Source organism: Podarcis filfolensis, assembly GCF_964270895.1.
Source record: "Podarcis filfolensis genome assembly, chromosome: 7".
NCBI lineage: Eukaryota > Metazoa > Chordata > Lepidosauria > Squamata > Lacertidae > Podarcis > Podarcis filfolensis.
The window spans coordinates 6,516,009-6,543,303 of record NC_139603.1 but is presented as its reverse complement, the minus strand read 5'-3'; the positions used below and the strand labels follow the sequence as shown (position 1 = coordinate 6,543,303).

Sequence of the window (27,295 nt, the reverse complement as noted above, 5' to 3'; positions counted from 1 at the left end):
AGTTTAGAAGAGACCCAAGCACAGAAGGTTACTGAGACCATTCAGTTTCGGCAATGACATTAACGCTCTTGTAGAAGGCTAACAAAGCTTCACACGCAAAGGACAATATTTGCCAGATCATTGAAATCAGACAGGTAAACTAGGGGGTACATTGCCGCCATTTTAAGCCTTGGTGTAAAACCTCGGGAGTGCAGAATCTCAGTCCCAGAGACTAAAGCCTCTTTATTTGGCTCTTGGAACTTTGCCCAGGTCACACGGCACAGCTTCCTCAAGTTCCATTCCTTGGCTGGAATGAAGGATGAATGCATGGGGGTGTGCGCAGAAATGCCCAGCTGAATGCAGCCTATTGTGCAAAAACAAGAGTCACATCTGTCGCGGCATTTGCTTTTGCCTCCATCCCTGCCCATCACGGTCCCCAGGAGGTCGCCCAAGAAGAAATTCAGCCCTTGAGATGATAAAGGTTTCCAGTCCCTGCTGCGAAAAGAGGTTCTGCGCTTCTGACGAAAGTGCCCTTAGCCTGATGGATAATGCAAAACCCATGTAGAATTTAAGGAAGTTGCTGGAGACAGCTTACCTCGTCAGATACTTTAAATCGTCTCAACAGGGCCACTACTTTTTGCTTGAAGTTTTGCTGCTGTAAAGGTAAATGATTACAATCAATACAACACTAAAGCACACAATCTCTGTGTGTTGAAGCACAGCGCCACAACAAACCATGCACCATTTATTCTCAGTTAATACGTGCAAATAGCTTACAAAAGGCAGGCCACGGCTGTTGCTCATTCATCTGAGGGACTGTTTAAATTCCATCCCAACTAGGAACTGGGCCAGAATTTCCGGTTCAGCTAGGACAGCCAGTTCCAGATCCATACTGGAAAGAGCGTGCAAACTGCTGTCTCTGTGTCGGCAGAGATGTCTCATATTCCTCTAGTGCAATGACACAGCTGGCCATTCATTGCCCTGGAGGCTTGAGGACAAGCCCACAGAGGTCTAGCACAATCTCCCGTGTTTTGCTATTTGTTTGCGCTTGGATTCCACCATTCACTTTGCAGTTTTAGTGGAGTAGGATTAAATAATTCCTGATGAGTAGCTTCTTTTTTACTTTTTTGCCAAGAAGCCAATGAGCTCCTCTCACTCCTGATCTCCAATCGCATATATTCAACCCTAGAACTCTATGCCACTAGAAATCTCTAACAGAGGTGTATTGTTGTATTAGTTTGTTAGGAACAGTTAGCTCTGCATTTCATCCAAAGCCAGCTCCATTAACACAAATCTTTAACATTTTTTTGGTTTTTTGACTCTTAACACAGGATTAAAAACAAAGTAATTACAGAAAACAGAGTCTTTTTCATCAGAACACGGTTTTCCACAAACTGACTCTACAACAAAATCTGCAATCCATGGCACATAGATGATGTCTGAAGAATATAGGTTGTATTTTTGCATGGGGACATGGCACTAAGTTACCCCTCTAGATGTCTGAGTGTCTACCCCAAATAATTAATAAATAAATTCCAAAACAATTGGAATTGTTTAAATTTATGCTAGCAATGTGTATGGCAAGAGAAAGAGGATTCAACACAATGGATCAGCCACAAGGCTCCCTTCCCGCCAGGGACAAAGATTTAAGATGTACCTGGGTGAGAAATACTCTTGTCAAGCCTCCGGGGGTAAGGGCCATGCAACAAGGACAGCCACAGGCATATACAGAGTACAGAAACACTTGTGGCTCTTGGTATAGAATGTAGTTGGGAAGCAAGAAGCAGGACTTCAAACCCCGCCAAGTGAAAGAGGGGAATGGCTTTTATATGCTTGTGAAAATACCATTTGTGTCAAAGGCATAAAAGAAGGAGATCCTTACTTGAACCCATACAGCAAATACAACACAACAGGTCCCTAAGCCAGTGCCGGATTTACGTATAAGCTAAACAAACTATAGCTTAGGGCCCCATTCTTTTGGGGGCCCCCAAAAAAATTAAAGGAAAAAAACTGGATGTACATTTCCAAAATATACCGTAAGATAAAAAACAAATAAAATAAAACCTACATACAGCAACAGTGTTTTGTGTTGTGTAGGCTCCTTTTGGTATGTGTGAATGGCTTTAGATACTTATTAGGTCCATAAATTACCATATAGCATATATTCAATACAAAAAACAGCGACAAAGGACAGCTGGACATATAAAGGGCCCCATTACCTTCAGTAGCTTAGGGCCTCATCAAACCTAAATCCGGCCCTGCCCTAAGCTACTCATCTGTAGGAACAGATATTAATTAATATATCATGGGGGATTTCTCTTTTCCCCAGGTCCAAGACCCAGTCTTAAGGTGCCAGAAGTAGCATGGTTGCACTATGGTTGCACTCTAGCCTATGAGAACAGTCATATTTTTGTTTTGTTTTTCCAGGCTGGAGGTTTGTGTTTCAAATCCAGGGCACAAGCCAGTAGTGTGTTGTCTCCCTGGTGCCTGTATCCAGATGTGTCAGAGTGTGAGCCAAGTCTCATCAAGCCCACTGACCTAAGCTCAAAAACGCTTGTTTGGAACGCTGAATGCTCCCCTGAATGTGCCCCTATAGAAAGAAAAGGTGCAAAGGGCACCTTGCTATCTCCATACTCTTCGGAAGGAGGAAGCTATTACTGAATCAGGCTCATGTTTAATAAAAAATTCCAGAGGGGTAGCTGTGCTACCCCAGTGCCGAGGGCCTTCTGGCGGTTCCCTCGCTGCGAGAAGCCAAGTTACAGGGAACCAGGCAGAGGGCCTTCTCGGTAGTGGCTCCCGCCCTGTGGAACGCCCTCCCACCAGATGTCAAAGAGAAAAACAACTACCAGACTTTTAGAACACATCTGAAGGCAGCCCCGTTTAGGGAAGCTTTTAATGTTTTATAGACTATTGTATTTTAATATTTTGTTGGAAGCTGCCCAGAGTGGCTGGGGAAACCCAGCCAGATGGGTGGGGTATAAACTATTATTATTATTATTATTATTATTATTATTATTATTATTATTAAAGCAGGACATGGCATGTGCCTCAAATTATCAGACTTGGCTATGAAGCACCCCAAATGACCTTGGGTCAATCGCTCCGACCTAGCCCCCCTTCAAGGCAATGGCAGATCAAATGAGAGGGGGCAATTTTTGTATGCCCTCTTGGGCTCCTTGGAAGAAGGTCAGAACAAAAAGGCAACCTCAGTCAACCAAAACAAAGGTTTCCTCTGCTTATGTTACTCCCCTGCCATGCATGTAACCACCCGAGTCACTTTTAGCTGCTTATTACTTGTTATAATTCTGTTCTGTATGCATTACACTCAAAGCGGTTCACAACAAAGCACGACAAAACAAAAATATGAATACAACTACTGTGGCTTTGTATTCGTCCAAACCTCATGCCATATCTAGTCCACTCTTTCATTCTGGGCAGACACTTGGTCCCAATCCACATCAATGTTAGTAAAATTAATTTCCACCAACCCTGGTTATGGATGCTGTTCTTACTATCGATCTCCACTGCTTCTTTGGCTTTCCCAACTCATACTCATCGTCATCCAAATCCTGAAGAAAAAGAAACGTTTGTTAGGATCATCAACAAAGGTCAAATGAGGGGAACAGGGGTGTTACAACATCAAGGCAGATGGAATGCCTTTTTTTTAATTAATTAAAATGTATGCAAACGTACACTAAGCTGTCCCAACTGTTAAATCTGTTATTTAAGGCAAACAGATCCTACAACACTAATTCTTTTACCACGCCAGCAGCAGCTACGAGCCCAAATCAAAGTGCTGGTTTTGACATAAACCTCTTTAAAGCTCAGGACCTCGATATCTTCTGGATATTGACCGGAGAAACCTAGCAAGACCTTCATTGGAGACCCTGTTCCAAGTTGCTTCTTTGAGGGTGATTCAGAGGGTCAACTTCCTCAGAATCAACCATCAAAGAGCATCAACAACCAACTGAAGGAGTGGACTAGGGTTTTCAAAGGATTGCCAGCAACGAGGGACAAGAAAAATTTCCCCAAGTCATAAGAAAACCATTTGGATCCAACATCTTGTGGGCTGGGAAATCCTAATAAGTCCTTCAGTTTCTCTCTGAAGCTGCTCTAGTAGGCTATCAAGTGGCTAAATGTTTTGAATAAAATAAATGAATGAAATAACCAGTCCACTCCCTTGCATTCACGACTTTTAAGATAATTACGAAGGGCTTATTTGCTTAGACAATACCTGTCCCTGAACAGCATCATCACTGGCTTCTTGTTCTGAAGAGAAGCTTTCATATTCCTCTTCGGAATAGTTGTCTGAAAGAAGAATGATACAGAAGCAATTGGATTATGCTCTTACTAAAAACAACAACTGCACATTGGTTTAATGGCAAACCAGGAAGAAAACTGCAAGGGCCATTATGGCAATTTCACAGTTGTTGTTTTTCTAGTCTTCTGGTTTTAATCTTCTTATTAAAACCATCTGAAGACGACAAAGTCAGGAACTGCAAGAGTTGAGAGGGGGGAAAGTTTTGGGGAAACTTCAGTCCTGGCCTTTGCTCAGTTTTAGCAGAGTGAAAGCAGTCTGCGTACAATTTGGACTGAATTCAGAGAATGATGCCACTAAAGTTATGGTACTCTCACTTGAAAATAGAAGGTCCTAGAGAAGGAGATTGGGATACAATTGCAAATACAAAAGAGGAAGTCCAAAGAAAAAAGATGGTTGACATTAAGCGGTAACAATAGCAATTATGGAACCTATCTTGGACTTTTTGTGGGGAAAAGAAATGAAAGATTCTGAGACATCTTGACTTAGAACAAATATTGTTTAACAGAAAGTGGAGAAGATGGATATTAGCATGGGCTGAATGCTCTAAATATATTTTTCTTTTTTTATGTAACCATCAGATGGAAAATCAGATGTTTTCTTTTTGTATCTTTTAATTTTTTTTCTTTGTGTACATATAGTTGACAAAGAACCCAGTGTGCTGCATCGCACAATTCATAGAATACAATCCTATTTGCATTCATTTTGCTAACTGCACATATTTCACTTACTGCTTTTTTAAAAAATAAAAACCAACCAAAACCCTGGGTTCTAGTACCCTGCTTTCATTGCTCATCCTCGCTATTTTATTCATTCTTCAAATATCCCCTCTTCAAATAAATCCCTATTCCTCCTTCCTTCATTTGTCAGCCCATTACCAATATAATTCAAGTTGGTTGTTGTTTTTTACTTTATATTATTGTATTTAAAACCCACCCTTTTCCTTACGGTTACTTCTTCATTTTGCTTCCCCCAAATCGTAAGTCTTGCTCACCAATTCAGAGCAATAGGATCTGGGGATTTCTGGGTGAGTTTAAGCTGCCACTCTAGTATTTTGGTGACTTCAGCAGTGATCCTAACAATCCATACACACTAGATATCTAAAGCACATTTGAAGCGCATGTTTCCCAGTAAAGAATTCTGGGCACTGTCGTTTACCTTGCACAGAGTCACCCTTCCAAGCAACCCATAACACACAGCAGTGCCCAGAATTCCTTACTGAAAAACATGTGCTTCAAATGTGCTTCGGGGTGAAGGGTGCTTCGAAGACATAATGTGTACACGACACTCTGGCTCACTCCTAACTTCCTGGCCAACTTATGGTAACTGAGGAACAGGGAAAACAGCAGGCAATCTCTTTTATTTCTTTTGCAGTTATTAAAGAAATGGGAGTGCCTGATCACCTCATCTGTCTCCTGAGAAATCTCTATGTGGGACAAGAAGCTACAGTTAGAACTGGGTATGGAACAACTGATTGGTTCAAAATTGGGAAAGGAGTACGACAAGGCTGTATTTTGTCTCCCTGCTTATTTAACTTATATGCAGAATTCATCATGCGAAAGGCTGGGCTGGATGAATCCCAAGCCAGAATGAAGATTGCCGGAAGAAATATCAACCACCTCAGATATGCAGGTGACACAACCTTGATGGCAGAAAGTGAGGAGGAATTAAAGAACCTTTTAATGAGGGTGAAAGAGGAGAGCGCAAAATATGGTCTGAAGCTCAACATCAAAAAAACGAAGGTCATGGCCACTGGGCCATCACCCCCTGGCAAATAGAAGGGGAAGAAATGGAGGCAGTGAGAGATTTTACTTTCTTGGGCTCCATGATCACTGCAGATTACTGTATAATGTAAGTGTTTCTTTAAATGGAAAAAGGATTATATTCAAGAGCAGATTCCCAAATACCCGTTGCACCCCAAAAGTTGTCTCCACAACATTTCATCATCAATTGGCACAAGGTGCAGAAAGTAAACTTTTTACAGTTCTGGAGATACCTGCAGACTTGATTTTCTGGCTCATGTGTATAGCACTGTCTTCTTGGTCTATTGGCTGACTGGACAGTGAAAAGATCCATATCTCTGCTACTTTGACTGAAGTTTCCTTGATGCTGCTGAAAAGGTTCAAAACTTGGCCTCCTTCTTTTGGGTGCTGCAACACCTATGGGACACAATATCTGCGAGTGAGCATGCTTACAAGTTAACACCCTACTTCTTACCCACTTTATGTTTGTTGTCAGAAAATTGGGGTTGGCTTTTACGGCCAAAGTCCCTACAAGTCCGCTATTGGTCAGAGATAAACACAACATCTGAACAAACCTTAGCAATGCTTTTGCAATGTAGCCTTACAGAAGACCAGAGAAAAAAGTATGTTAACACCCTTTATGTTAGTGAGCTATACAGAGGGGCACCTACCTCCACCATGTTCACAGATCCCATTGCCAAAGTTTTGTAGCCCAGAATTGTTCTGTTTTTATACCGTTTCCTCCTCTGAAGCATGATCTGAAGTTTGTTGCCTTCTCTTTTCAAGAAATGAGGATACTGCAAATAAAACATGTAAATGTTTTATTATAATAATAATAACAACAAAAACAACAAAAACAACAACAGCAGCAATAATAATAATAATAATAATAATAATAATTATTATTATTATTATTATTATTATTTAATTATACCCCGCCTTTCCCAGTTTAAAAACCAGGCTCAGGGCGGCTAACAGCAAATAAAAACATTGATTAAAATGTGACTTAAAAACACCATAAAATACAACATAAAATGCAGCATCAATATCAATAAAATTCAAAAATTCAGGGGTCATGGGGGGGGACCCAGTCGGTAGACATCAAATGATCACCAGGGCTAACTGGCCAAATTGGCCTTACTAGGGCCAGTAAAGAGACCAGAGAAGAATTTAAATGTGGGGTCCCAGAAAGGGTTTCTTCATAGAGGAGGAAAGGGGGAAAGGGAATAGAGGATCAGGCTAATTCAAATTGAAGGCCAGGAGGAATAGCTCTGTCTTACAGGCCCTGCGGAAGGAGATCAAGTCCTGCAGGGCCCTAGTCTCATGGGCCAGAGCATTCCACCAGGTCGGAGCCATCACTGAAAAAGCCCTGGCCCTGGTGGATAGTCTGGCTTCCTTAGGGCCCAGGACCTTCAAGCTATTATTATTCATGGACCTTAGGGTCCTCTGCAGGACATACCAGGAGAGGCGGTCACATACGTATGAGGGTCCTAGGCTGCATAAACAGGAGGATATTCACCTTCTCAAGGAAGCACCTGGAAAGGCTGTCAGGTGGTCTCTAAGAACCCTGAGATGAATGACACTAGACTTTAATATTATTAGACCCTTCACAGAAAGAAGAATTGGGCAAGGAACAAGCCTAAAATACAGACTCTCTTGAAAAAGCAACATATTGTTACTTTTACTGGCTAGTTTTATGCCATATCGAACCACAGCTACTGTGATATAGTTAAAAGTGTTGGTAAATAATACTGCACAGAAATCTGGTGGAAGAGGTTGGGAGATGAATCAGCAGCCATAAATGAAAGCTGGTTCTCCACCTATAAAGAAATAAAAAAGTGGATCCCTCTCTCCTAAAGAGTAGACAGAGTACTTTGTATCCTGATCAGACTGGATGATAAATTAGTTCACTAATTTATTAATTACTTTTACATCCCACCCTTCCTTATCTAGCTTCTTAACTAGTGCATCGTTTAAGCATGGGACACCTGACATGATGCATGCAGTAAGAACTGCTCTCAGATTTGATGCCCCACCAAGGTTATTATTATTATTATTATTATTATTATTATTATTAAACTGGTAGGCTGTTTGGAAGGGTTGCCTATTCGAATATTTGTCTGGATTTTAGCCTGTGTTTCATCTGTTTGTGCCGAAGGCTGAAGAAGGCTGGGAACCCCCGCTCTTAATTCTTCCACAACACCCTAGATATCCCAAGGCAAGCTTCTAGTCTCTTCCACCTCTACAATGCCGTGGGATATCAGATGAAGCAACGAGTCATTTTTTCATTTCGGTTTTTAAAAATATGTCCTAAATTAAGCTGCTTACAGGAAGGGGCAGGAGGGAAATATTAAGAATTCCTACATTACCTGCAGGGAAAAGGACAGTGCAAGTTCTGTTTCTACATGCCCACTAGAATGCAGCATAATTTCATGAGACCGCAATATTCGCTTTGAACCCTGCACAGAAAAAGGAAAACAGATCAGCTATTGTTAGTCAGTAATCACAGATTTGTAGAAAGTGTCACTACAGACCAGGGAAGGGCAACGGCAGCTTCCAGCTGTTGCTTGATGACCTCTTCCACTGTCCGTGACTATTGGCCATAGTGGCCACAACAGCTGCAGAGGCACTGACCCCACCCCCACTCTTCCCACAGACTAATGTCCAAGTTAATGCAATTACTGGGCTATCGAGGGCCAGAGCACACAGAAACACCATTTACCTTCCCACAACAGTGATACCTATTTACTAATAATAATAATAATAATAATAATTTATTATTTATACCCCGCCCATCTGGCTGGGCTTCCCCAGCCACTCTGGGCGGCTTCCAACAAAATATTAAAATACGTACAGTAATGCATCAAACATTAAAAGCTTCCCTAAACAGGGCTGCCTTCAGATGTCTTCTAAAAGTCTGGTAGTTGTTCTCTTTGACATCTGGTAGGAGGGTGTTCCACAGGGCGGGTGCCACTACCGAGAAGGCCCTTTGCCTGGTTCCCTGTAACTTGGCTACTTGCACTGGCATGCTTTCAAACTGCTAGGTTGGCAGTAGCTGGGGCAGAGCAACGGGAGCTCACCGTGTCATGCGAATTCGAACCGCTGACCTTCCGATCCGCAATCCGAACAGCAGGCATAGGCAAACTCAGCCCTCTAGATGTTTTGGGACTACAATTCCCACCATCCCTGACCACTGGTCCTGTTAGCTAGGGATCATGGGAGTTGTAGTCCCAAAAACATCTGGAGGGGCGAGTTTGCCTGTGCCTGCCCAAGAGGCTCAGTGGTTTAGACCACATCGCCACCAGGGCCGTCTTTAGCATATGCGCTGGAGGGGTGCAAAGATCCGCCCAGCGCCCCCAAATTTAGTTAATTTTGCATGCACGGCGCCGTTGAGAATGAAAAGCGCCATCGCTGAGTCTGAGAAGTGCCACCGTTGTGAATGACAAACACCACCAGTGGCGTGGCACGTGTCTGGTAAGTGAGCACACAAAGTCGAAAGTCCTTTAGTGAAACAGTAGGTATACATTTCAGTAATACCTAGGTATATATGTGTTTTGTTTTTCTAGCTTGATCAAAATTATTTATTACTTCATAACAGGTAGATAGTTAAGAGCTTAGACAGCAGGTGCCCTGCACCTCTTGCACTCCCGGGTCAAGACGTCCCTGAGCGTTCCTTTCATGAACGGCGTAACACCTAGTTAAGATTATGTGAACAACTTTGTTTCAAGAATTAATATGTACAATTCCCAAAACGCAATGGTATAAATTAGCATCAATTCTGTATCAATAGATTTCTCAGTACCCAATTTGTAGTATGGTATATTAATGAAACCGTTTTTTCTCACTAATAAATCACACAACTCCCAATAAATAGTATATTAGCAAGCTCAATTGTAAAGCACCTCATTAGCTTATTATACCTAGCGAGGCTTGCATTACCTGCATTTTGACTGCAATTACCACAGAAATGAGATCTTTATCCAATTCTTTCAACACAATCAGTTTCTTCAAAGTCAAGCTGCACAACCTGCAAATTAAAAATGAAACAAAACCTGTGATATTGGGGGAAATAACTTAGGGATTGGGGAACTGGGCCAAAACTAAAAATCAATTTCACGATTTAATATCATCAGCAAACAGGGTTACTGCACTGACCACCCCTAACTCTAGATTGTTTATGAAAGAGATAAAAAGCACAGGTTTTCTCTATTATCCATTTATCCCTGCTTCCTTAACCAGGTCCTGATCCACAAGAGGTCCTGATCCCTTGTTGTTCCATGCCTGCTAAGCTTATTGACTCAGCAACGTATTTGTTTCAGAAGTTTTTTTTTTTTTTAATGTCCAAGTGCACTATGTCACCTGGGTCACCTCTATTATGAATGGCCACTATTTTTGGCTAGCTGACAATGATGGCTTAGTCACACGAACCTCACCTCACTCACCATCCGGATGAGAAAGGAGAGGCGCAGTAAGGACCACGACAGGAGGGCAGTCCTTCCAGAAGCGAGAAGCAGAGAAGCATCACTCGCTGTGGTGCCCACAACTGGAGGCAGCCATAGAGCGGGTTGTCACTGACGGTGCATCTCCTCAAAAGGTGCATTTCCCCGTTATTTATGTTAAGTGTCAAATTAATACGTTTAATTTCATAATGTGAAGATCTAAGGATGTTAATGTTTAAGTTACATTTTACAAGAACTGTGATTTGGAAAACCGTTAAAAGGACATTGCAATGAAATTCAACCAAGGGGAAACGAGGAAGTCCCTTAACAATGTTAATAAGTGTCATTTTTCAATAAGGTTATGATTTATGTTTGTTTGTCTTATGTGTTTGTTTGTTTATAATGTTGTGAAAACCAATAAAAAAAATTTTGGGGGGCAAAGAGAAAGGTGCATTTTCCCGAGGAGGAGCAGATAAGTTTGAAATGAGCTGCTTCAGGGACCTCCAGGGGGACAGTCAAATTTCATACCAGTTTCAGAGCAATCAAGGGTAGTTTCCTATTGCAGCAGCGGGGAGATCTTCCCCATGCACAGACCAGAGAGCACCCAGAAAGGAAGCAGCATTGAGAGAGCATCTGATCATCGCCCTCTCTCTTGATCTGCGGGCCAAACTACATGTCACCTGAACTGCCCTGAACTCAGCTGCTGACATGCACCCTTTTTTTGCTATATAAAACCATCTTCCGCAGAAACTGCTGCTTGCCTTCTATCACTGTGCCATTGAGAGCGTGCTCACTTATGGCTTATGTGTGTGGTACGGAAGCTGTACTACCCAGGACAGGATGGGGTTGTGCAGAGTTGTTAAGGCAGCAGAGAGCATTGTTGGCTGCCCACTCTCCACCTTAGAGCAGATTTATGCCACAAGGTGCCATAGGAAGGCACTGGACATAGTAAAAGATCCATCGCATCCTGGTCACTGTCTCTTCGAGCTCCTGCCGTCGGGACGGAGATACAGGACGATGAAGACAAGAACGAGCCGTCTTAAGAACAGCTTCTTCTCCAGAGCGATCTCGGCCCTGAATGGGAAGCCTGGACTTTGAAAGTCGTCTAATCTTCCTTGCTGTACTATACTGTATTGTTTTAATTAGTGTTTTTATGGAGCAGTCAAGTAATTTCGTTGTCCCTGAGAGGGGGCAATGACAATAAAGATATTATTATTATTATTATTATTATTATTATTATTATTATTAATGGCAGCAGCGGGGGAAGCCAGAGCATCCCTCGTTCTCCCGTCTGCAGCCGGACAAAAAGGGCTCTTTGCTTTCCAAAGGAGGCCTCTGCCGATGTCAGCAGCAGTGGCGTAGCGTGGGGGGTGCAGGGGGGGCCGGTCGCACCGGGCGCAACATCTGGGGGTTAGGGTTAGGGGGCGCAAATCCACGGGTTAGGGGGCGCAAATCCACGGGTTAGGGGGTGCAAATCCACGGGTTAGGGGGTGCAAATTACTTGCCTTGCCCCGGGTGCTGACAACCCACGCTACGCCACTGGTCAGCAGCAGTTTGCCTTGAAATGCAAAGAGCGAGGAAGCGAGCTGGGCGTCCGGCTGGGCTGGTGCAGGGAGAGGGGAAGGCTGCCAGTCCCGGGCTTTCTCCGCAGGGTATCCCCGTAAGGCACCGCGCCCGGCCGCGTTCCCAAGGCGGAGCCAGGGAGGCGGGACTCACCTGGGGACGCAGCTGGGGCCGGAGCCGTCCACCTCCCAGGCCGCGAACAGGTTCATGGGCAGCGGGCCGCCCGGCGCCGCCGCCACCCCGCCCGGGGGGCTGCCCGGACGCCCGCGCGCTTCGGCCGCCATGGCTGGGTCCCGGCCGAGGGGATGCAGCGAGCGGCTCGCCTCTCCGGCCGCCGCGGCCCTTCCGCGCCGGCGCAGCAGCCGCGGACCTTCGCCCGGGACGCGCGTGACCGGCCGCGGGGGGAGGGGCGCCGGGAGGGTGACGTCACAAGAGCGCCCCCCCCTCCGAGACGGGAGGGAGGGAGGGAGAGAGGCGGGCGGCGGCGCTGGTTCCGCCGCAGTGCCAGAGGAGCAGAGGGACTGCTGCTGCTGCATCTGCATCTGGCTCCGCGGGTCTCCCTTCCCTGCGAGATGCCCTTGCGGGAAACGCTGCCCCGAGGTCGCCTTTGCTTTTGTACTCGGGGAGCTCGGGTGCCCGGCTTCCTTGGCTTCCCCGTATTGTATGTCGTGCAAAAAAAAAAAAGAATTAGAAAAAAATAAAAGCACTCTAAACTGAAAAACACACCCGCGAGTTTTATTTATTTTTTATTGGTTTTCACAACATTTTAAACAAACACATAAGACAAACATAAATCATAGCCTTAATGAAAATTACACTTATTAACATTGTTAAGTGACTTCCTCGCTTCCCCTTGGTTGAATTTCATTGCATGTCCTTTTAACGGTTTTCCAAATCACAGTTCTTATAAAATAAACATTAACATCCTTAGATCTTCACCTTATGAAATTAAACATATTAATTCATCACTTAACATAAATAAAATCCTAAGGCAATTAAGTATATGCAAGCTGTTTTCAGTTAATTTAATTTAACATATTTAACTAAGTAATCATTAAATTTAATCCACTCTTCCTGCTCCTCCTCCTTCTGGTCGCGGACTCTTCCTGTTAGGTCGGCTAGCTCCGAAAAATCCATCATTTTCATCTGCCATTCTTCTATCTGTGAGTTTTAAGTGCCGCGTGAAGGTTCAGCCAAGGGCTGCCTCTTCCATCTAGGAAAAGCGAGCGCAAATCTGGACCACCGAGCGCCGGGTCTTGCTGAAACGGAATTCTTTGCATGCATCCGATTTTTGCAGCAAAAATGCCAACTCTCTGCCTCCTGTCCAAGGAGTAAACTCGTTTCCCGCTCATCCTCTTCACTGCACGCATCTGCGAAGTGCTAAACACCCACGACGTGTCTTTTGCGCCCTTTAAAAGTGGCCAGCGTGGTCCCCTGGAGGGAGCGCCGAGTCTTCCTTCAAGTTTCCCCCGGGTGGCTTTCGAAGAGGGTCCGACAGCTTCGTGGAGGCGGTGGCGAGAGGGGGCTGTGGGCGGCTACCAGCCCCCACGGAGGCTGCACCCCACGGAGACGGCTTGCTGGAGTCCAAGGAGGCGAGGGTCGCTCTCCCATCCGGATCCTGCTCCAGGGCATAGCTGCCAGCTTTTCCCTTTTCTTGCGAGGAATCCTATTTGGAATGAGGGAATTTCCCTATTAAAAAAGGGAAACGTTGACAGCTATGCTCGAGGGTTTCCCACTTGGGGCATCTGCTCAGCGGGCAGGAGGCTGGACTGAGTAGCCCTTTGACTGGAGCAAACGGCCCCTCGGCTTGTGTCTGCTGGACGCACACCCGACCGACCTCCCTTGCCCCTTTCCCGACCGCTCCGTCATAACATCGCCATCTTTATTTGTACGCCGCCTTTTCCCCAGGCGGCTTACAGGCGCCTCGTCCCAGGCGCCTTTTCCCCAGATGGCTTACAGGTGCCTCGTCCCCGCTGCTTGCCGAGCCACCTCCCTCCCATAGCTGTCAACCGTCCCTTATTCGGTGGGAAACTCCCTTATCCCAGCGCCGTGTCCCGCAGCTGTCCCTTATTGATGATGTCCCTTAAATTTCCCGGGTTTCATGCAGCAGCTCGGGGTCCTCCGCCTCGAGAGAAAGCGTGCGCACGAGCTGCCGCATCTCCATCTCTCCCTTTCCCCCCTCAGGGGCGCGTCGTGAGGAGGCGGGTGGCAGCGGGCGGGCAGGCAGCCCCTCTCGAGACTTTCACTGCGCTGCCAGGGGAAGCCGGAGGTGGCAGCGGCGGCGGCGGCTGAGGAGGCGGCCTGAGGGAGGAACGCAGAAGGGCGGCGCTTCAGCGGCCGCCGTGGCGCTGCAACCACCTCATGCCCGGCTGGCGGCCAGCGTGAGCGAGAGTCCCTGTCCCTCTCTCTCTCTCTCGGGCAGGGAAGGGCCGATGGAACTCCTCGCGCCAGGACAACAGCAGTCCCTATGTGCTGCTTAGCATCTCCTCCAACCAGTGCAGCATCTTAATGTAGTGATTTCCCCCTCTGCATCCCTTACATAACTCTATTTTTATAAATCATTTGTCCATCCATAGTTCAAATTTTTACTACAAGTTTTCTGTCAATCCTACCAATGTATGTAACTCTTTACAACAGCTTTTCAACTAAATTATAAACTTTCCTCATTCTTTATTAAAGAGGTTCTCTTCCTGGTTTCCAATTCTGCCTGTAAGCTTTGCCATGTCGACGTCGTCCATCAGTTTTGTCTGCCCCTCTTCTTTGGTCGGAGTTGTAGACCCTTAGGATCATCTAGTCCAACCAGTGGCGTAGCGTGGGTCGTCAGCACCCGGGGCAAGGCAAGTAATTTGCGCCCCCTAACCCGTGGATTTGCGCCCCCTAACCCGTGGATTTGCGCCCCCTAACCCGTGGATTTGCGCCCCCTAACCCTAACCCCCAGATGTTGCGCCCGGTGCGGCCGGCCCCCCCTGCACCCCCCACGCTACGCCACTGAGTCCAACCCCCTGCAAAACACAGTCAGTCGCAGCCAAAGCAGCATGGATCCATCAGTGCCGGATTTCTGTATAAGCTAAGCAAAATCCCTTATTTTGGCTGCTGGTCCCTTATTTTCAAATCTGTAAGTTGACAGCTATGCTACCTCCCCTCGACCCGCCTGCTTTCGGCGGCTCCCTCCGGCCGCTTCCCAACCCAGCCCCGCGCTGCTGCAGCAGGGAGTCCCAAGGCTCCCCACGCAGAGCGCTGTGGGTCGTGCGCGCCGTCCTTTCCCCGGGAGGGGACGCCACGGAGAAGCCGACGGCCGGAGGGAAGCGGGAGGGCAGCAGCGGAACCGGAGCTCCGGGGGCGCCGCGTTCCGCCCGGGCCTTTAAACCCACCGGAACGGAAGTGGGCCGGAGCATTTTCCCCACGAACCCGGAAGTTCCCTTTCGCCTTCCGGCCAGCTCCGCTGTGTGGGCCGTGGCGCAGCGGCAGCCGCGGGTGCGAGGCAGGCAGCCATGGTGCTCCTCACCGTCATCGCGCGGGTGGCCGACGGGCTTCCTCTGGCCGCCTCCATGCAGGAAGACGAGCAGGTGAGCGACGGCCAGGCCAAGCCAGGCCTCCACCTCCTGCTCCCGGGACTCCGGGCGCGGCTACTCGGAAGCAGGAGCCCTGCGCGATCCTGGCTCCAAAGGCGCCGCCTCCGTCGGTCCGCTGGAGATGTCGGCCTCGGGGCTCCCCGCCAGGCCTGCCTGGGAGGTCCGCGGTTGCTGAGCGGGCCCGGCCGAGAATGGCCCTCCTGGCTCCTGAAGTCAAGGGCCGGATGAATCTGCTTCTCTTCCCTCCCCGCGCCGCAAGAGAGAGCCCCCACCCCCCATCTAAGAGACGAGGCAGGCAGGGACAGCCTTTCTTCCTTCGCTCTGAATATTTTGCTTTCTTAGACGAACACATTGTGGGGGCTGGGAATCCTGAGCTGAAATTTCGGGGGTCCAGTTGGGTGCCTTTTCTGTTGTTGTATAGAGGAAACAGTCTAGTAGGAGCAGCAGAAGGGGGAGCATTTGGGTTTGGTTATTCTTGACCCAGTTCCTATTGGCTCAGTGACTGACACTTTGCTCTGAGCAAAGGCCAGTGCTCTGTCAGCTTGTTGGAGCTTTGCATTAAAGATTTGTGTTGTTTTGTAGTCTGGTAGAGACCTGCAGCAGTACCAGAGCCAAGCCAAACAGCTGTTCCGGAAGCTCAATGAACAGTCTCCGACCAGGTGCACCTTGGAAGCAGGAGCCATGACTTTTCAGTAAGTACAACAAAGACTCCGGTGCAAAGGCTCAGTAGGGAGTTGTAGACCATATGCTGGATTAGGGGTTGCTAGAGAGGATGATTGCTCTGTGTCTTTAGGGAAAATTTGGGAAAGATGGAAGTTGGTTTGCTGTCAAGCTAACATCAGACCTGTTGTATTTTCTTTTGCAGTTACATCATTGAGAGAGGTGTGTGTTACCTGGTGTTGTGTGAAGCTGCCTTCCCCAAAAAGCTGGCCTTTGCATACCTGGAAGATTTGCACTCAGAATTCGATGAGCAGCATGGAAAGAAGGTCCCAACGGTGTCCAGGCCCTATTCTTTCATTGAGTTTGGTGAGGTTCTTCCCCTTCCTCATCAGGCAAAGGCCTGCCTGCAAGGTTCCTTTGGTAGTCCTCATGGCGGCTTCTCCTTGTGCCATCCCTAGTTCTCCCTCCTGGAAAGTTTCTTGCATTAGCACAGTCGTTTAAAAAATAATAATTGCTGTCCTCTAAAAAGACCCCGGAGACTGGATCCTCCCAGAAGCTTTACAGAATATCCGGTCAGATTATGTAAATATCCCTTTCCCTCATACAAATACAGTGGACTCTGACATTCTTTGTTCTTGGGTGATCTGTGACATCTCTTATAAACACTCTTGTACTTAGGACCAGTGAGAGTTTCTGAATGCTTGCCACCATGGTTGCTCAACCTTGATAGGAAAATTATGGACTATTATTACATGTGATGCTGCAACCATCATTAAGTTGCACACCTGTGTTACACAAAAACACCTATTTAGCAATAGGTGAATGTGAGTTCCAATTTTCATAAGGATCTCAGTGCACAGGGAGAGTAGATTTAACCCTTCCCAACTGTTACCACAGTGACAATTTCCATCCCACCCTATTATTACCTTTAGAAGAAAATGCTCTAAAGCATGCCAATGGAGCTAACAGTCTTGGGGAGCCAATTTTCATTAGGACCATGATTGTGGAGACAAGGTTAAACCTCCTCTCCACTGAATGCTACAATGAAAATTGCCACCATAAAGGATAATTGGTGGACAACCAAGACTGACCACATGTGTGGAACTGATAAATAAAAGACATAAATTAGCTGTTGGACACTGAAGGGAAGAGAGACTAATTCATGAGCAGCTACCTCTTGTTTCAGATACTTATATCCAGAAAACCAAGAAACTATATATTGACAGTCGTGCAAGAAGAAACCTTGGCTCCATCAACACAGAGTTGCAGGATGTACAGAGAATCATGGTAGCTAACATTGAAGAAGTTCTACAACGAGGCGAGGCACTTTCAGGTACGGTGACTGTTGCATGCACAAGACTGCTCTGCCTTTTTATGGGATGATCAGGTGCGATTGTAGCCTATGCAGTAGGAACGGGGGAAGCTGTGGCAAGCTGCTGTGTGCAATATAACACACCCTGTCTGCACATGCGCTTTCCCTACATTAAGATATTCAACAGATGCTTTATTACGGGGGCCCACACCATTGGAATTGCAGTAAGAGGCTACTTTCTCCCTTGTGGTGCTCCAAGATGGAATGTGTTCCAGCTCTGATGTTGCTTTGATGTCATGTCATAAATATTCAAATGACTTTTTATGTAGGCTCCCCCCCCCCCATTTTGTGGCTTGCCCTGTGATTTTTTGGTAAAGGGTGGGACATAAATAAAATAAATAAAATAAATGAGAACACTTTTTAATATATCCAGGCTTCATAAATGTTTGTTTATACATGTTTTATATTTACTCATGATTTTATGCTGCTCTTATATATTTTTTTCCTGCTTCTACAGCATTATCTGTATATGTTAACTGCTTTTATTCTGATTTGCTTTTCTTTATTAAGTCCCCTGGAAACTTGCTTAAAGGGTGTAGTAGAATACCAGGAATAATTTCTATCATGTCATGCACCATAGCAAGCGTAACAATTTCCAGCCTTGGCCAGGCAAAAACCTGCTGACCCCTGTTCCCCAAAACTCTGTTAGTGGTGCTCCAGCAGTCATCTCTGCTCTGGTTTCTCATCTCCATCCCCATTCAACAAATCTTTATTCTTCTCCTTGGAATTAAAGCACCCTACAGCTTTGCCCTGTACTAGTGTACTAGTCAATGACATGTTGTGCCCTATGATCTTCCCCAAACTTGACTGCACTCTTATAGTGTCTTAAAGTCTCCTACTCTTTTCTGTTCTCTCACGATCCCTTGTACCTTGAGCTCTCCCCCATAACACCTGGGTGTTACTACTTATTTCTTTTTCTTTAAATCATAGAATCATAGAATTGGAAGGGACCCCAAGGGTCATCTAGTCCAACCCCCTGCAGTTCAGGAATATCAGCTAAAACATCCATGACAGATGGCCATCCAACATCTGCTTAAAAACATCCAGTGAAGGAGAGTCCACCACCCTTCGAGGTGGGTTCCACTGGCAAACAGATCTTACCATCAGAAAGCTCTTCCTGATTAGTCAGAATCTCCTTTCTGTTCAGGGCCTACCCTTTTGAGCAGGAGAAAACAAGCTTGCTCCATCTTCCATGTGGCAGTTCTTTAGTTATAAATGGCTACCCTATCTCCTCAGTCTCCTCTTTTGCAGGCTAAACCTACCCAGCTCCCTCAACCATTCTTCATAAGGCTTGGTTTCCAAATCCTTCGTCATATTGATCATCCCTTATTTCCAGTTAAATCAGGCCTAAATATATGTATCTTCTTTTGCTTGCTTTCTTCCCATGTTACCATTGCATATCCCATTCTTCATCTTTTTTTTTCTTTTGTTCATCATGCTTAAATTATAAGTTCCTCAGAACAGAGATCTGCCTTTTCTGATTTTGCCCTAAAGCCAAAGCAGGCAGAATGTCCATCTCAATTGTATGTTGAACAAGGTGGCTTGTTTATGGTAGGTATCTTCATACCTCATTGCTTCAGCAATGGGACCTGGCCTGGAACCATGCCTAACTTGGCAGTGGTTGCAGTAGTCACCCATCACTTGGGCAAATGGTATTTCTTCCCTGTGATGGAGCTCCACCTCTGTAGCTTCTGCTTCTCCACCTTTGTAGCTTTTGCTTCATGCTTTTCAAAATTCCTTGCTTCCTCTTTTGTTTGAGCAGCAATTGAGCAGTTCAGTTTGCCATTACATGTCCTACCCCAGACCCAAAATGTGAGAAGTACATAATCATAGAATTCAGGGCAGTTGTTGAAAGTCTGACAAGCTGTTCTTCCACTTGCTGTGCCCATAATATGTGTGTCCAGCTTCTCTTTAATGGAGAAGTGGGGTTTAATTCCAAGGGCACAGGGGGGGGGGGAAAAGGGCACAGGCTGGGTGGTGGCAGCAGCAGGGCAGGCAGTGAGCAGGTGATGAGTTATTGGCAGTAGTTGGATCTTAGTATATAAATATTTGGGGCATGTATCCCACAGAATACAAGAACTGAAAGTCTGTGAGGGGGCGTTATTTGCAAGTAGTTTCAGAAAGGGTAGGGGAGCAGCCTGAGGTCCTCATAAATGGTAGATGCACAGGCTGTTACATAGGCAGACATACATTGATTCAGAAAAAAACTTGACTGGTTTATTCAGAGGGTTGCATTGCAGAGAAAGAATTCAGCTTTGCATGCTTCTGACATGAGTTTAGGATGCACAGTTTGCATTCAGTTTACACGTTAAAAATGATACACCAGAGCTCGTGGGGAATAATAAACTCAGAACAGTGACTAACAGTATTAGCTATTGATTGGGACACTTTTGAATGAGAAACTTACACATCACATATTGACCAAATCTTTGCTGTAACACAATTCAAAAGTTGTAGGGGAAGATGGTTTCGCACAGTCCTCCTTCATCCTGCCCATAGCAGCTTCTGGATTCCATGACTTCCCAGACAGTGCCTCAGTTTCTCAGCTAGTACTTCCACCACCTTATCGCCGCAACATCAGAGTTCTAGAAACCAAGGAGAAGTTTTTAAAAAACTCTTGCTTGGGTCCTAAGATACATTAACCTACAGGAATAAATGGAAGGGCAGTTTCCCTCCCATTCCCCACTTGCGGCTGCTTGTGACCCCTCTGAAAACCTTTGCAGAAATTGGGGTGGGAGCATCCTTCAAATCAATAGAGGAAGGATGGGAGAAGACACATCCCTTTTGTGAACTTCCTTTACTTAGAATCCAAACCTGACTATGGGCAGCCCCCGCCCCATGTCCCCTCCTACGTTCTTCAGAAGAGTCCCACATCCCTCCAGAGAGACTTTTCAGATGGTGGGCGGCTGCTGGAATAAATGTAAGCCACTTTTTCTAACGAAAAGCAAACTTTTTGATTAACAGCAGATAATAGACACTGGGTGCTTGACAGAAACTGTCATCCTCCTGTAATTTTTCCAGCAAGGAAAATGAAAACGTCTGCTCTTAGGTCAGACTGAAGTCAGCAGATTCGGGCCTTTAATTTGAAACATAGCATGAATATATGGCAATGCGATATAAATCCGTAACTGCACACCTACAAATACTAATGTGTCTTATTAATTATTTGTTCTTTTGAAACAGCTTTGGATTCCAAGGCAAACAATCTGTCCAGTTTGTCGAAGAAATATCGCCAGGATGCAAAATATTTGAACATGCGTTCCACCTATGCCAAGCTCGCTGCTGTCGCTGTGTTCTTTATCATGTTGATTGTCTATGTGAGGTTCTGGTGGCTTTGAGAGGTTTCCAGGCACCAAAGAGGGACAGCTAGTAACCTAGCAGATGCATAGTTGCAAGATGCCAAGATCACCGGAATGTACATTAGAAGCCCCAAATGGGATGACTGTATAGTGAGAATTGCTGCTACTTTCCGGTGAATCTTAATTCCCAAATGTCAAAGCTTCCTGGATTTTCTTTTGCACTTAGAAGACATGAAATTTGTCCATCCCACTAGCAGCACGATTTCCATCCCTAATGTGAGAGGGAAGTCCTGAGTTGGCTTATCAGGCTGATTCACAGCTTTCGCGTTGATGCTGCAGTAGACACCCCCCTCTCCCTGTAAATGATCCCAGCCCTCATAGTAAAGGGACTCTAATGAACATTCCTGGTGCTAGTAATATTTTCTTAAGGGTCTGGATCTTGCTACTTGTGCAGAAATTCCTGTTTAAAGGCTGAGTCTTTACTGTACTTCCGACATACTGACATTACACCATTAATTTCTTAAACAGGTAGGAAATTCTGGTTCAGTAGACTTCATTATTGTTAGATATATTGAATCATTACACCATTGATTTAGAAAGTAGATAAGAAATTCTGCTTCAGCAGACTTCATTAAGTGCTCAGTATAATGTTGAAATAGTTGTCACAGAATTAAATTACAAGCACGTAATTCATCTTCATTTCAGATAAATCTATGTTTTTAAAACCAACAGCAAGTTCCACATTCTCTGCATATTTTACAGGGAGGGGCTTGGTGTCTCCTGCTTGTTGGGTTTTTCCTCTCTCCAGCAAATGTCACGATTTCTTTTGCTTTGTGCAGTCTGTAAGACAACCTACTATTTGGATCTCATGGCACACGAAAGGGCTGAAGAAGAGCAGGTCTCTTCCTGAATTCTTGACAGTCTGTGCTTTGAAAAATTAAGCTCCTTTCTCATTCTCTTCTTCACTGTATCTTTGTCTATTTCCCACTTCTGTATAGCAAACCTGTGGAGCAGAAACCGTTAGTGTCCTGAACTCTGGTATCTGTGTCTAAGGACTGCTGACTCTCAGAGGGATGCTATCATGCAGTGTGAAAAGTATTTTCAGATGTGTCTTAAGAGCGAATCTCAAATAAGGAGATAGTAGAACTAATCTCCCATGTGTTCTCAGGCAGCCTGTCTGAGTATTTGCAAGGGGATGAGAAAAGGAGTTGAAGAGTAGAACACCACATACTATGTTTCCATCAGAGATAATGAAAAGAAAATTGGTTTTATTTATTTCAATTGGCAAGCGCATGATTACAGCTCTCTCTTAAAAATAAAAGGTGAATTCACAGCATTTTATCGAACAATTTTTAATTTGAAGTTTTGAAGCTCAAGCAGATATATATAACCACCCTTTTTTGATAGTAGTTTGGTAGCTCATGGGAATGTTGTAGTGGACATTGGTTTGTATACAGCTAAAGTAATTACATGACTGAAGCAATGGAATTCACCCTCCCTGCTCCATCCTCAAACCTGCTCCAGGCCATGTGTGTCTGTGTGTATGTATGTGGATTGATTGATTGATTGATTGACTGCGTACATGCATGCATGCAGGGGGAGAATAGAGAGGGGGAATTCCATTGTATGAGTAGAATGAATTCCATTCATGCAATGACTTTGTTGGGAACAAGCCAAAGTCTCCTGGGATATCCTTGCTGACAAGCTAGTAAAATGTAATTTGAATAATACCACGGTTAGATGGATCTTCAGCTTTTAAAAACGAATTCCCAAACATCCCTCATTCATGACGGCGTCAATGGAAGAAGAATCTCAAGTAGGGTGTCATAGGACTCTGCCTTTGGCCATGTGCTGTTCAACATCTTTATAAATGACTTGGATGAATAGAGTGGGTGCTTATTTCCCTATGCTACATTTTCACTGAGAAGCCGCATCTGCCTCTCATCTCACTCTACAGCACAGTGCAGTAACCACCTTCTTGACACTTGGACCCCCTGTTGGTCTGGTCCACTCATTCTTCTGGAGCCTGTCTTTGCATGCAGGGGAAGTCCCTAAGTCACTGAGGGTTTGAGACCCATCGGCTACCCTCACCTGCTTTAGATGGCCAGTCGAAGCTGTTCCCAAGGTGTGGCCGCTGTTGCATGCTGACAGCCTCTAGGAGCCACAGGTGAGAGGTGAGTGCAGGGTAGGGACCAAAGGTGGCCAAACTACCCCAGAGAAAGCACAACGTGTCTCCCACCAAAGGTACTAACCTTCCCCTAACACCCCCATACCTGGGAAGCTCGCCCATCTAGGAGAAGGCAAGCTGGTACTAAACCTCTTCTGGCTATACACATTTGTGAGAGGATTTGGGAGTAAAAATCCATACCAGCTGCCTGGCGGGACATCTTTGGAAGAACAACAGGCTAAGGAACACGCCCTACACAAATCTGGAATGGAGTCCCTAAGACCAGGGGTCAGCAAACTTTTTCTACCAGCAAGCCAGCTTACTGCCCCTCAAATCTTCTGGCGGGCCGGAATGCACACAGGCACATGTGCACACACACACTGGCAGAGGGGGGCTTCTCTCCCCCTCCCCCTGCTTTCCTACTTTCTTGCAGCAGTTGGTAGCTGATGGCGGTGGCGGCGCCTCTCTTTTCTGGGAGAGCTGTCCCGGGTGCGAGGTCAGCAGGCACGCCAAGCTCCAGCTGAAGCCTTGCGGCACGCCCACTAACCCCTCTGTCCATGGCTGCGTTGCCATGGCTGCAGAGGAAATTCCGCGTGCCTTCAGATTGGCCAGTGTAGCTGCCCGCCCAGAGGCTTCCGCAGCTTTGGATTGGCTGCGGGAGCTTCCTGGAGCCAATCCGAAGCCGCACTGGGTTTTCTCAGCGTGCGGGCGGCAAGGCTTCGGATTGGCCAGTGTCGCCACCTGCCCAGAGGCATCCGCGGCTTCAGATTGGCTGCAGGATCTTCCTGGAGCCAATCCAAAGCAGCCCGTGCACCCGTCACAGAATTCAGTCCCCGCGCAGCGAGATGTCGCCATGCCAGTTCAGCACGGGGCCTTATCTGGCCCACGGACCTTAGTTTGCCAACCCCTGCCCTAAGATGGTTGCATGGTACATTGTATGCCTCCTTCCAATAGCTCTGGCAACCAAGCTAGCACCAGGTGTCTTGCTCCGTTTTCCTTTTGTCCACATTAGTTTTGTTTAAAAATTGTTTTATTTTTTATTTTGACAAAGTGACAATAAATAAATAAGAATAAAAATGTGCACCGTACTCCCGAGACCATTCCGTTGTAACTATCCAACCTCCCAATATTTCAACACCTCTTGGCGATGGTTTGACCCCTTTCGGTTTTAACAGTACAAATTCTACAAACACCTTCCATATCTCCTCAAAATCATTTCTCCTGCATGTTCCCCATCTTACCTTAATAGCACATGTTAATTAATAGCTATATCCCAGGCCTCTCTATACTATTTTTCTATTTTGTATTCCCCTTGCCCCTTCCGCTTCCTAGCTATAATAACTCGCGCAGCTGTCAATAAATTTGTGAGCAAGTCTTTCATAGTTTGCAAACCCTCCACACCATTATAAATTGATAATGCTACCTCTGGACTTTTGGTCAGCTTTAACCCAGTGATTTCTGTTATCTCCTTAAACACTCTTTGCCCTCCAAAATTGTACATATTTACACCCCCACCACATGTGAACATAATTCCCTGTTTCCTGGCATCCCCTCCAACATAACACTGAATATTCCTTGTTTATTTGATTTAATCTGACTGGCATTAAATACCACCTCCAAACTAATGTATAATTTTCTTTTATCCTAATAGACAATATTTTCAAAGTGCGTTTCTTCCACATTTCCCCCCAGATTTGACTATTTATCTGCTATTTATGTTGCTACCCTCCTTTTCATAATCAACCCCAGCCCTTTAACGTTAATAATAATAATAATTTACTTATACCCCACCCATCTGTCTGGGTTTCCCCAGCTACTCTGGACGGCTCTCAATCGAATATTAAAAACACAATACAGCATTAAACATTAAAAACTTCCCTAAACAGGGCTGCCTTCAGATGTCTTTTAAAAGAAGGATAGTTGCTTATTGCCTTGACATCTGCTGGGAGGACATTCCACAGGGCGGGCGCCACTACCAAGAAGGCTCTCTGCCTGGTTCCCTGTAACCTCACTTCTTGCAGTGAGGGAACCGCCAGAAGGCCCTCGGCGCTGGACCTCAGTGTCCGGGCAGAACGATGGGATGGAGATGCTCCTTCAGGTATACTGGGCCGAGGCCGTTTAGGGCTTTAAAATCCTTTTTTCATTATCCATGAGTTGAATGTAGTTCTTAATTTCTGGTCTCATGTCTTATGATACTTATCTAACCTGTTACCTATCTCATTCAATCCCACCCCTACCAATTTCTCCCCCCCCCCCATTTTTTCTGAGGCATTTCACCTCTCCCATTGTCCTAATTGTCCGGGGGGGGGGGGGGAGGAGAGAGGCTCCTCTGATCACTGGAGCCACAGTAGAACTTCTCCCATTATATTTGTTCTGTCTTCACACACACAAGGAAAACCAAGGGGGTATATTGAGGAGATCAACCAACCATCCATGAACATCTGCATTATTTTGCATTTGCATTATTTTGTATATTGTGTGCTGTGGGGAATCATGGAACCAATTTGAAATATACTTTAAATCTCCCTTTGCAAACGAAAAACAACACACACACGAGGCAGTGAGTCACAGAGGCTGAAGGATATCATTTGAATATATTTGCACCCGAGGATGCAAAACAAGACTTAGACGGAACTGGAGATATAAACCATATCTAGGATCTAGATCTTATATAGAGATATAAACCGTAACTAGGCAATTCCACTGCAGCAGTCACACCTGCTGATGCCTCCCAAGCTCCGTGTCTGTTTGCTGTGGCTTCCTTCCTCTCTGAGTTCTCGTCTAGGGTTAGAAACTTCTGCAGTGCAATCCCAAACCCCGCTCCCCCAGAAGGATTGCTTGGTCTTGGGGGGCTAAGTTGGAAGAAGGAAAGATGCTCTGCTAGAGCGCAGGCAAAGTTCCTGCCGGAGGAGCCCCTGGACGGGGCGGCCCTTCAGCCCGAGGAGCCGCAGCGCCTGAAGCGGCCCCCGACGGCAGCGCGCCTCCTCTGCGGCGGCCGCGCCAGCGCCTCCCCTCGGAGCGGGACCTCGCCCTCCTGGCCGGGGCGGCGCCTCTTGTGCCTGCGCGCAGCCCCGCGACTTCTGCTCGGCTCCTCGGCGCAGCCATGCCGTCCTACTCGGTGACGGTGGCGACGGGCAGCCAGTGGTTCGCGGGCACCGACGACTACGTCTACCTGAGCCTGGTGGGCTCGGGCGGCACGAGCGAGAGGCACCTGCTCGACAAGCCCTTCTACGACGACTTCGAGCGCGGCGCGGTGAGCGAGGGACGGGGCGGGGGCGGGGGGCGCGCTTGGGCAGCCCGCGCTCTGCTCAGGCTCAGAAACCCTCTCGCCTCTCCGCCTGCCCCGGTGCAGAGCTTCCTTCCACAGAGAGCCATCGAGACGGGGGGCTTCTCCCCCCGCGCTGTTTCTCCCCGTCTAGCAAGCGGGTTCCCCATTTTGTGGCTTCCTACTGACAATGGAAACTTCTGCCCGCTTCCCTTTTATGCCTCGCATCCATCCACCTCTCCGGCGCACCGTTTGGTCCCTGCGCAGCATCTTGGACGTGGCAGGCAGCACTGGCACAGACCAGCTGCAGGGAGCAGAGCCGTCTTTTCCTATTGGGCTTACTGGTGCATTGCACCAGGGCGCTGGCCTCTCAGGGGTGCCCCAGGGAGTGAGGGATCTGCGCAGCTTTGCTGGTGGCCTTCCTTTTCCCTGCAAGCCCACCAGCTGTGCCCTATCCACAGCTGTCAACTTTCAGATTTGAAAATAAGGGATCAGCAGCCTCAAAAATAAGGGATCAGCAGCCTCATCTGTCCCGGGGACTGCCTACAGGATATCTAACAATCCGGGATAGCAGTGGGAAGCAGCGGGAAACGGTGCTGAAATAAGGGTAAAGGTAAAGGGACCCCTGACCATTAGGTCCAGTCATGGCCGACTCTGGAGTTGCGGTGCTCATCTCGCTTCATTGGCCGAGGGAGCCGGCATTTGTCCGCAGACAGCTTTTCTGAGTCATGTGGCCAGCACGACTAAGCCGCTTCTGGCAAACCAGAGCAGCGCACGCAAACACCGTTTACCTTCCCGCTGGAGCGGTACCTATTTATCTACTTGCACTTTGACGTGCTTTTGAACTGCTAGGTTGGCAGGAGCAGGGACCAAGCAATGGGCGCTCACCCCATCGTGGGGATTCAAACCGCCGACCTTC

General features: G+C 46.6%; 3 protein-coding genes across 14 annotated transcripts in view; 2 read left to right on the top strand and 1 right to left on the bottom strand.

The window, feature by feature from the left end:
- PACS2 (phosphofurin acidic cluster sorting protein 2) overlaps nucleotides 1–12,414 on the bottom strand; it is a 55,791-nt gene extending 43,377 nt beyond the window's left edge. For 4 of the 12 annotated variants that reach the window (XR_014550951.1, XR_014550952.1, XR_014550953.1 and 1 more), the window contains exons 1-8: nucleotides 12,195–12,400; nucleotides 9,979–10,066; nucleotides 8,409–8,498; nucleotides 6,711–6,836; nucleotides 6,294–6,456; nucleotides 4,214–4,287; nucleotides 3,468–3,548; nucleotides 575–634 (exon numbers count right to left, since the gene is read on the bottom strand). Coding sequence is in view for 8 of the 12 variants with exons in the window: in XM_083624629.1 (XP_083480755.1) it covers nucleotides 575–634; nucleotides 3,468–3,548; nucleotides 4,214–4,287; nucleotides 6,294–6,456; nucleotides 6,711–6,836; nucleotides 8,409–8,498; nucleotides 9,979–10,066; nucleotides 12,195–12,325 (813 nt within the window). In the remaining 4 variants the exon portion in view is untranslated. Of the gene's footprint in view, nucleotides 1–574; nucleotides 635–3,467; nucleotides 3,549–4,213; nucleotides 4,288–6,293; nucleotides 6,457–6,710; nucleotides 6,837–8,408; nucleotides 8,499–9,978; nucleotides 10,067–12,194 lie in introns of all 12 variants that reach the window. The other 8 variants (XR_014550954.1, XM_083624635.1, XM_083624636.1 and 5 more) reach the window with 5 other exon arrangements.
- Nucleotides 12,415–15,447: 3,033 nt separating this feature from the next.
- SEC22B (SEC22 homolog B, vesicle trafficking protein) lies at nucleotides 15,448–22,280 on the top strand. Its single transcript, XM_083624798.1, has 5 exons — nucleotides 15,448–15,607; nucleotides 16,196–16,305; nucleotides 16,479–16,639; nucleotides 17,460–17,606; nucleotides 20,829–22,280. The coding sequence occupies exons 1-5, from the start codon at nucleotides 15,533–15,535 to the stop codon at nucleotides 20,981–20,983; spliced, it is 648 nt and encodes a 215-aa protein (XP_083480924.1). The 5' UTR covers nucleotides 15,448–15,532; the 3' UTR covers nucleotides 20,984–22,280.
- A 3,903-nt stretch (nucleotides 22,281–26,183) lies between these two features.
- The window catches only part of ALOX5 (arachidonate 5-lipoxygenase), a 39,273-nt gene continuing 38,161 nt past the window's right edge, over nucleotides 26,184–27,295 (top strand). Inside the window, exon 1 of the mRNA XM_083624663.1 lies at nucleotides 26,184–26,364. Coding sequence (XP_083480789.1) covers nucleotides 26,215–26,364 — 150 coding nt within the window. The 5' untranslated portion in view covers nucleotides 26,184–26,214. The remainder of the gene's footprint in view (nucleotides 26,365–27,295) is intronic.

What these genes read in the sequence shown, in the direction of transcription:
- SEC22B (XM_083624798.1), top strand. Translation starts at nt 15,533, where the DNA reads ATGGTGCTCCTCACCGTCATCGCGCGGGTGGCCGACGGGCTTCCTCTG. An exon ending in CCATGCAGGAAGACGAGCAG is followed by an intron (nt 15,608 to 16,195) that starts GTGAGCGACGGC and finishes GTTGTTTTGTAG; the next exon opens with TCTGGTAGAGACCTGCAGCA. An exon ending in ACGAGGCGAGGCACTTTCAG is followed by an intron (nt 17,607 to 20,828) that starts GTACGGTGACTG and finishes CTTTTGAAACAG; the next exon opens with CTTTGGATTCCAAGGCAAAC.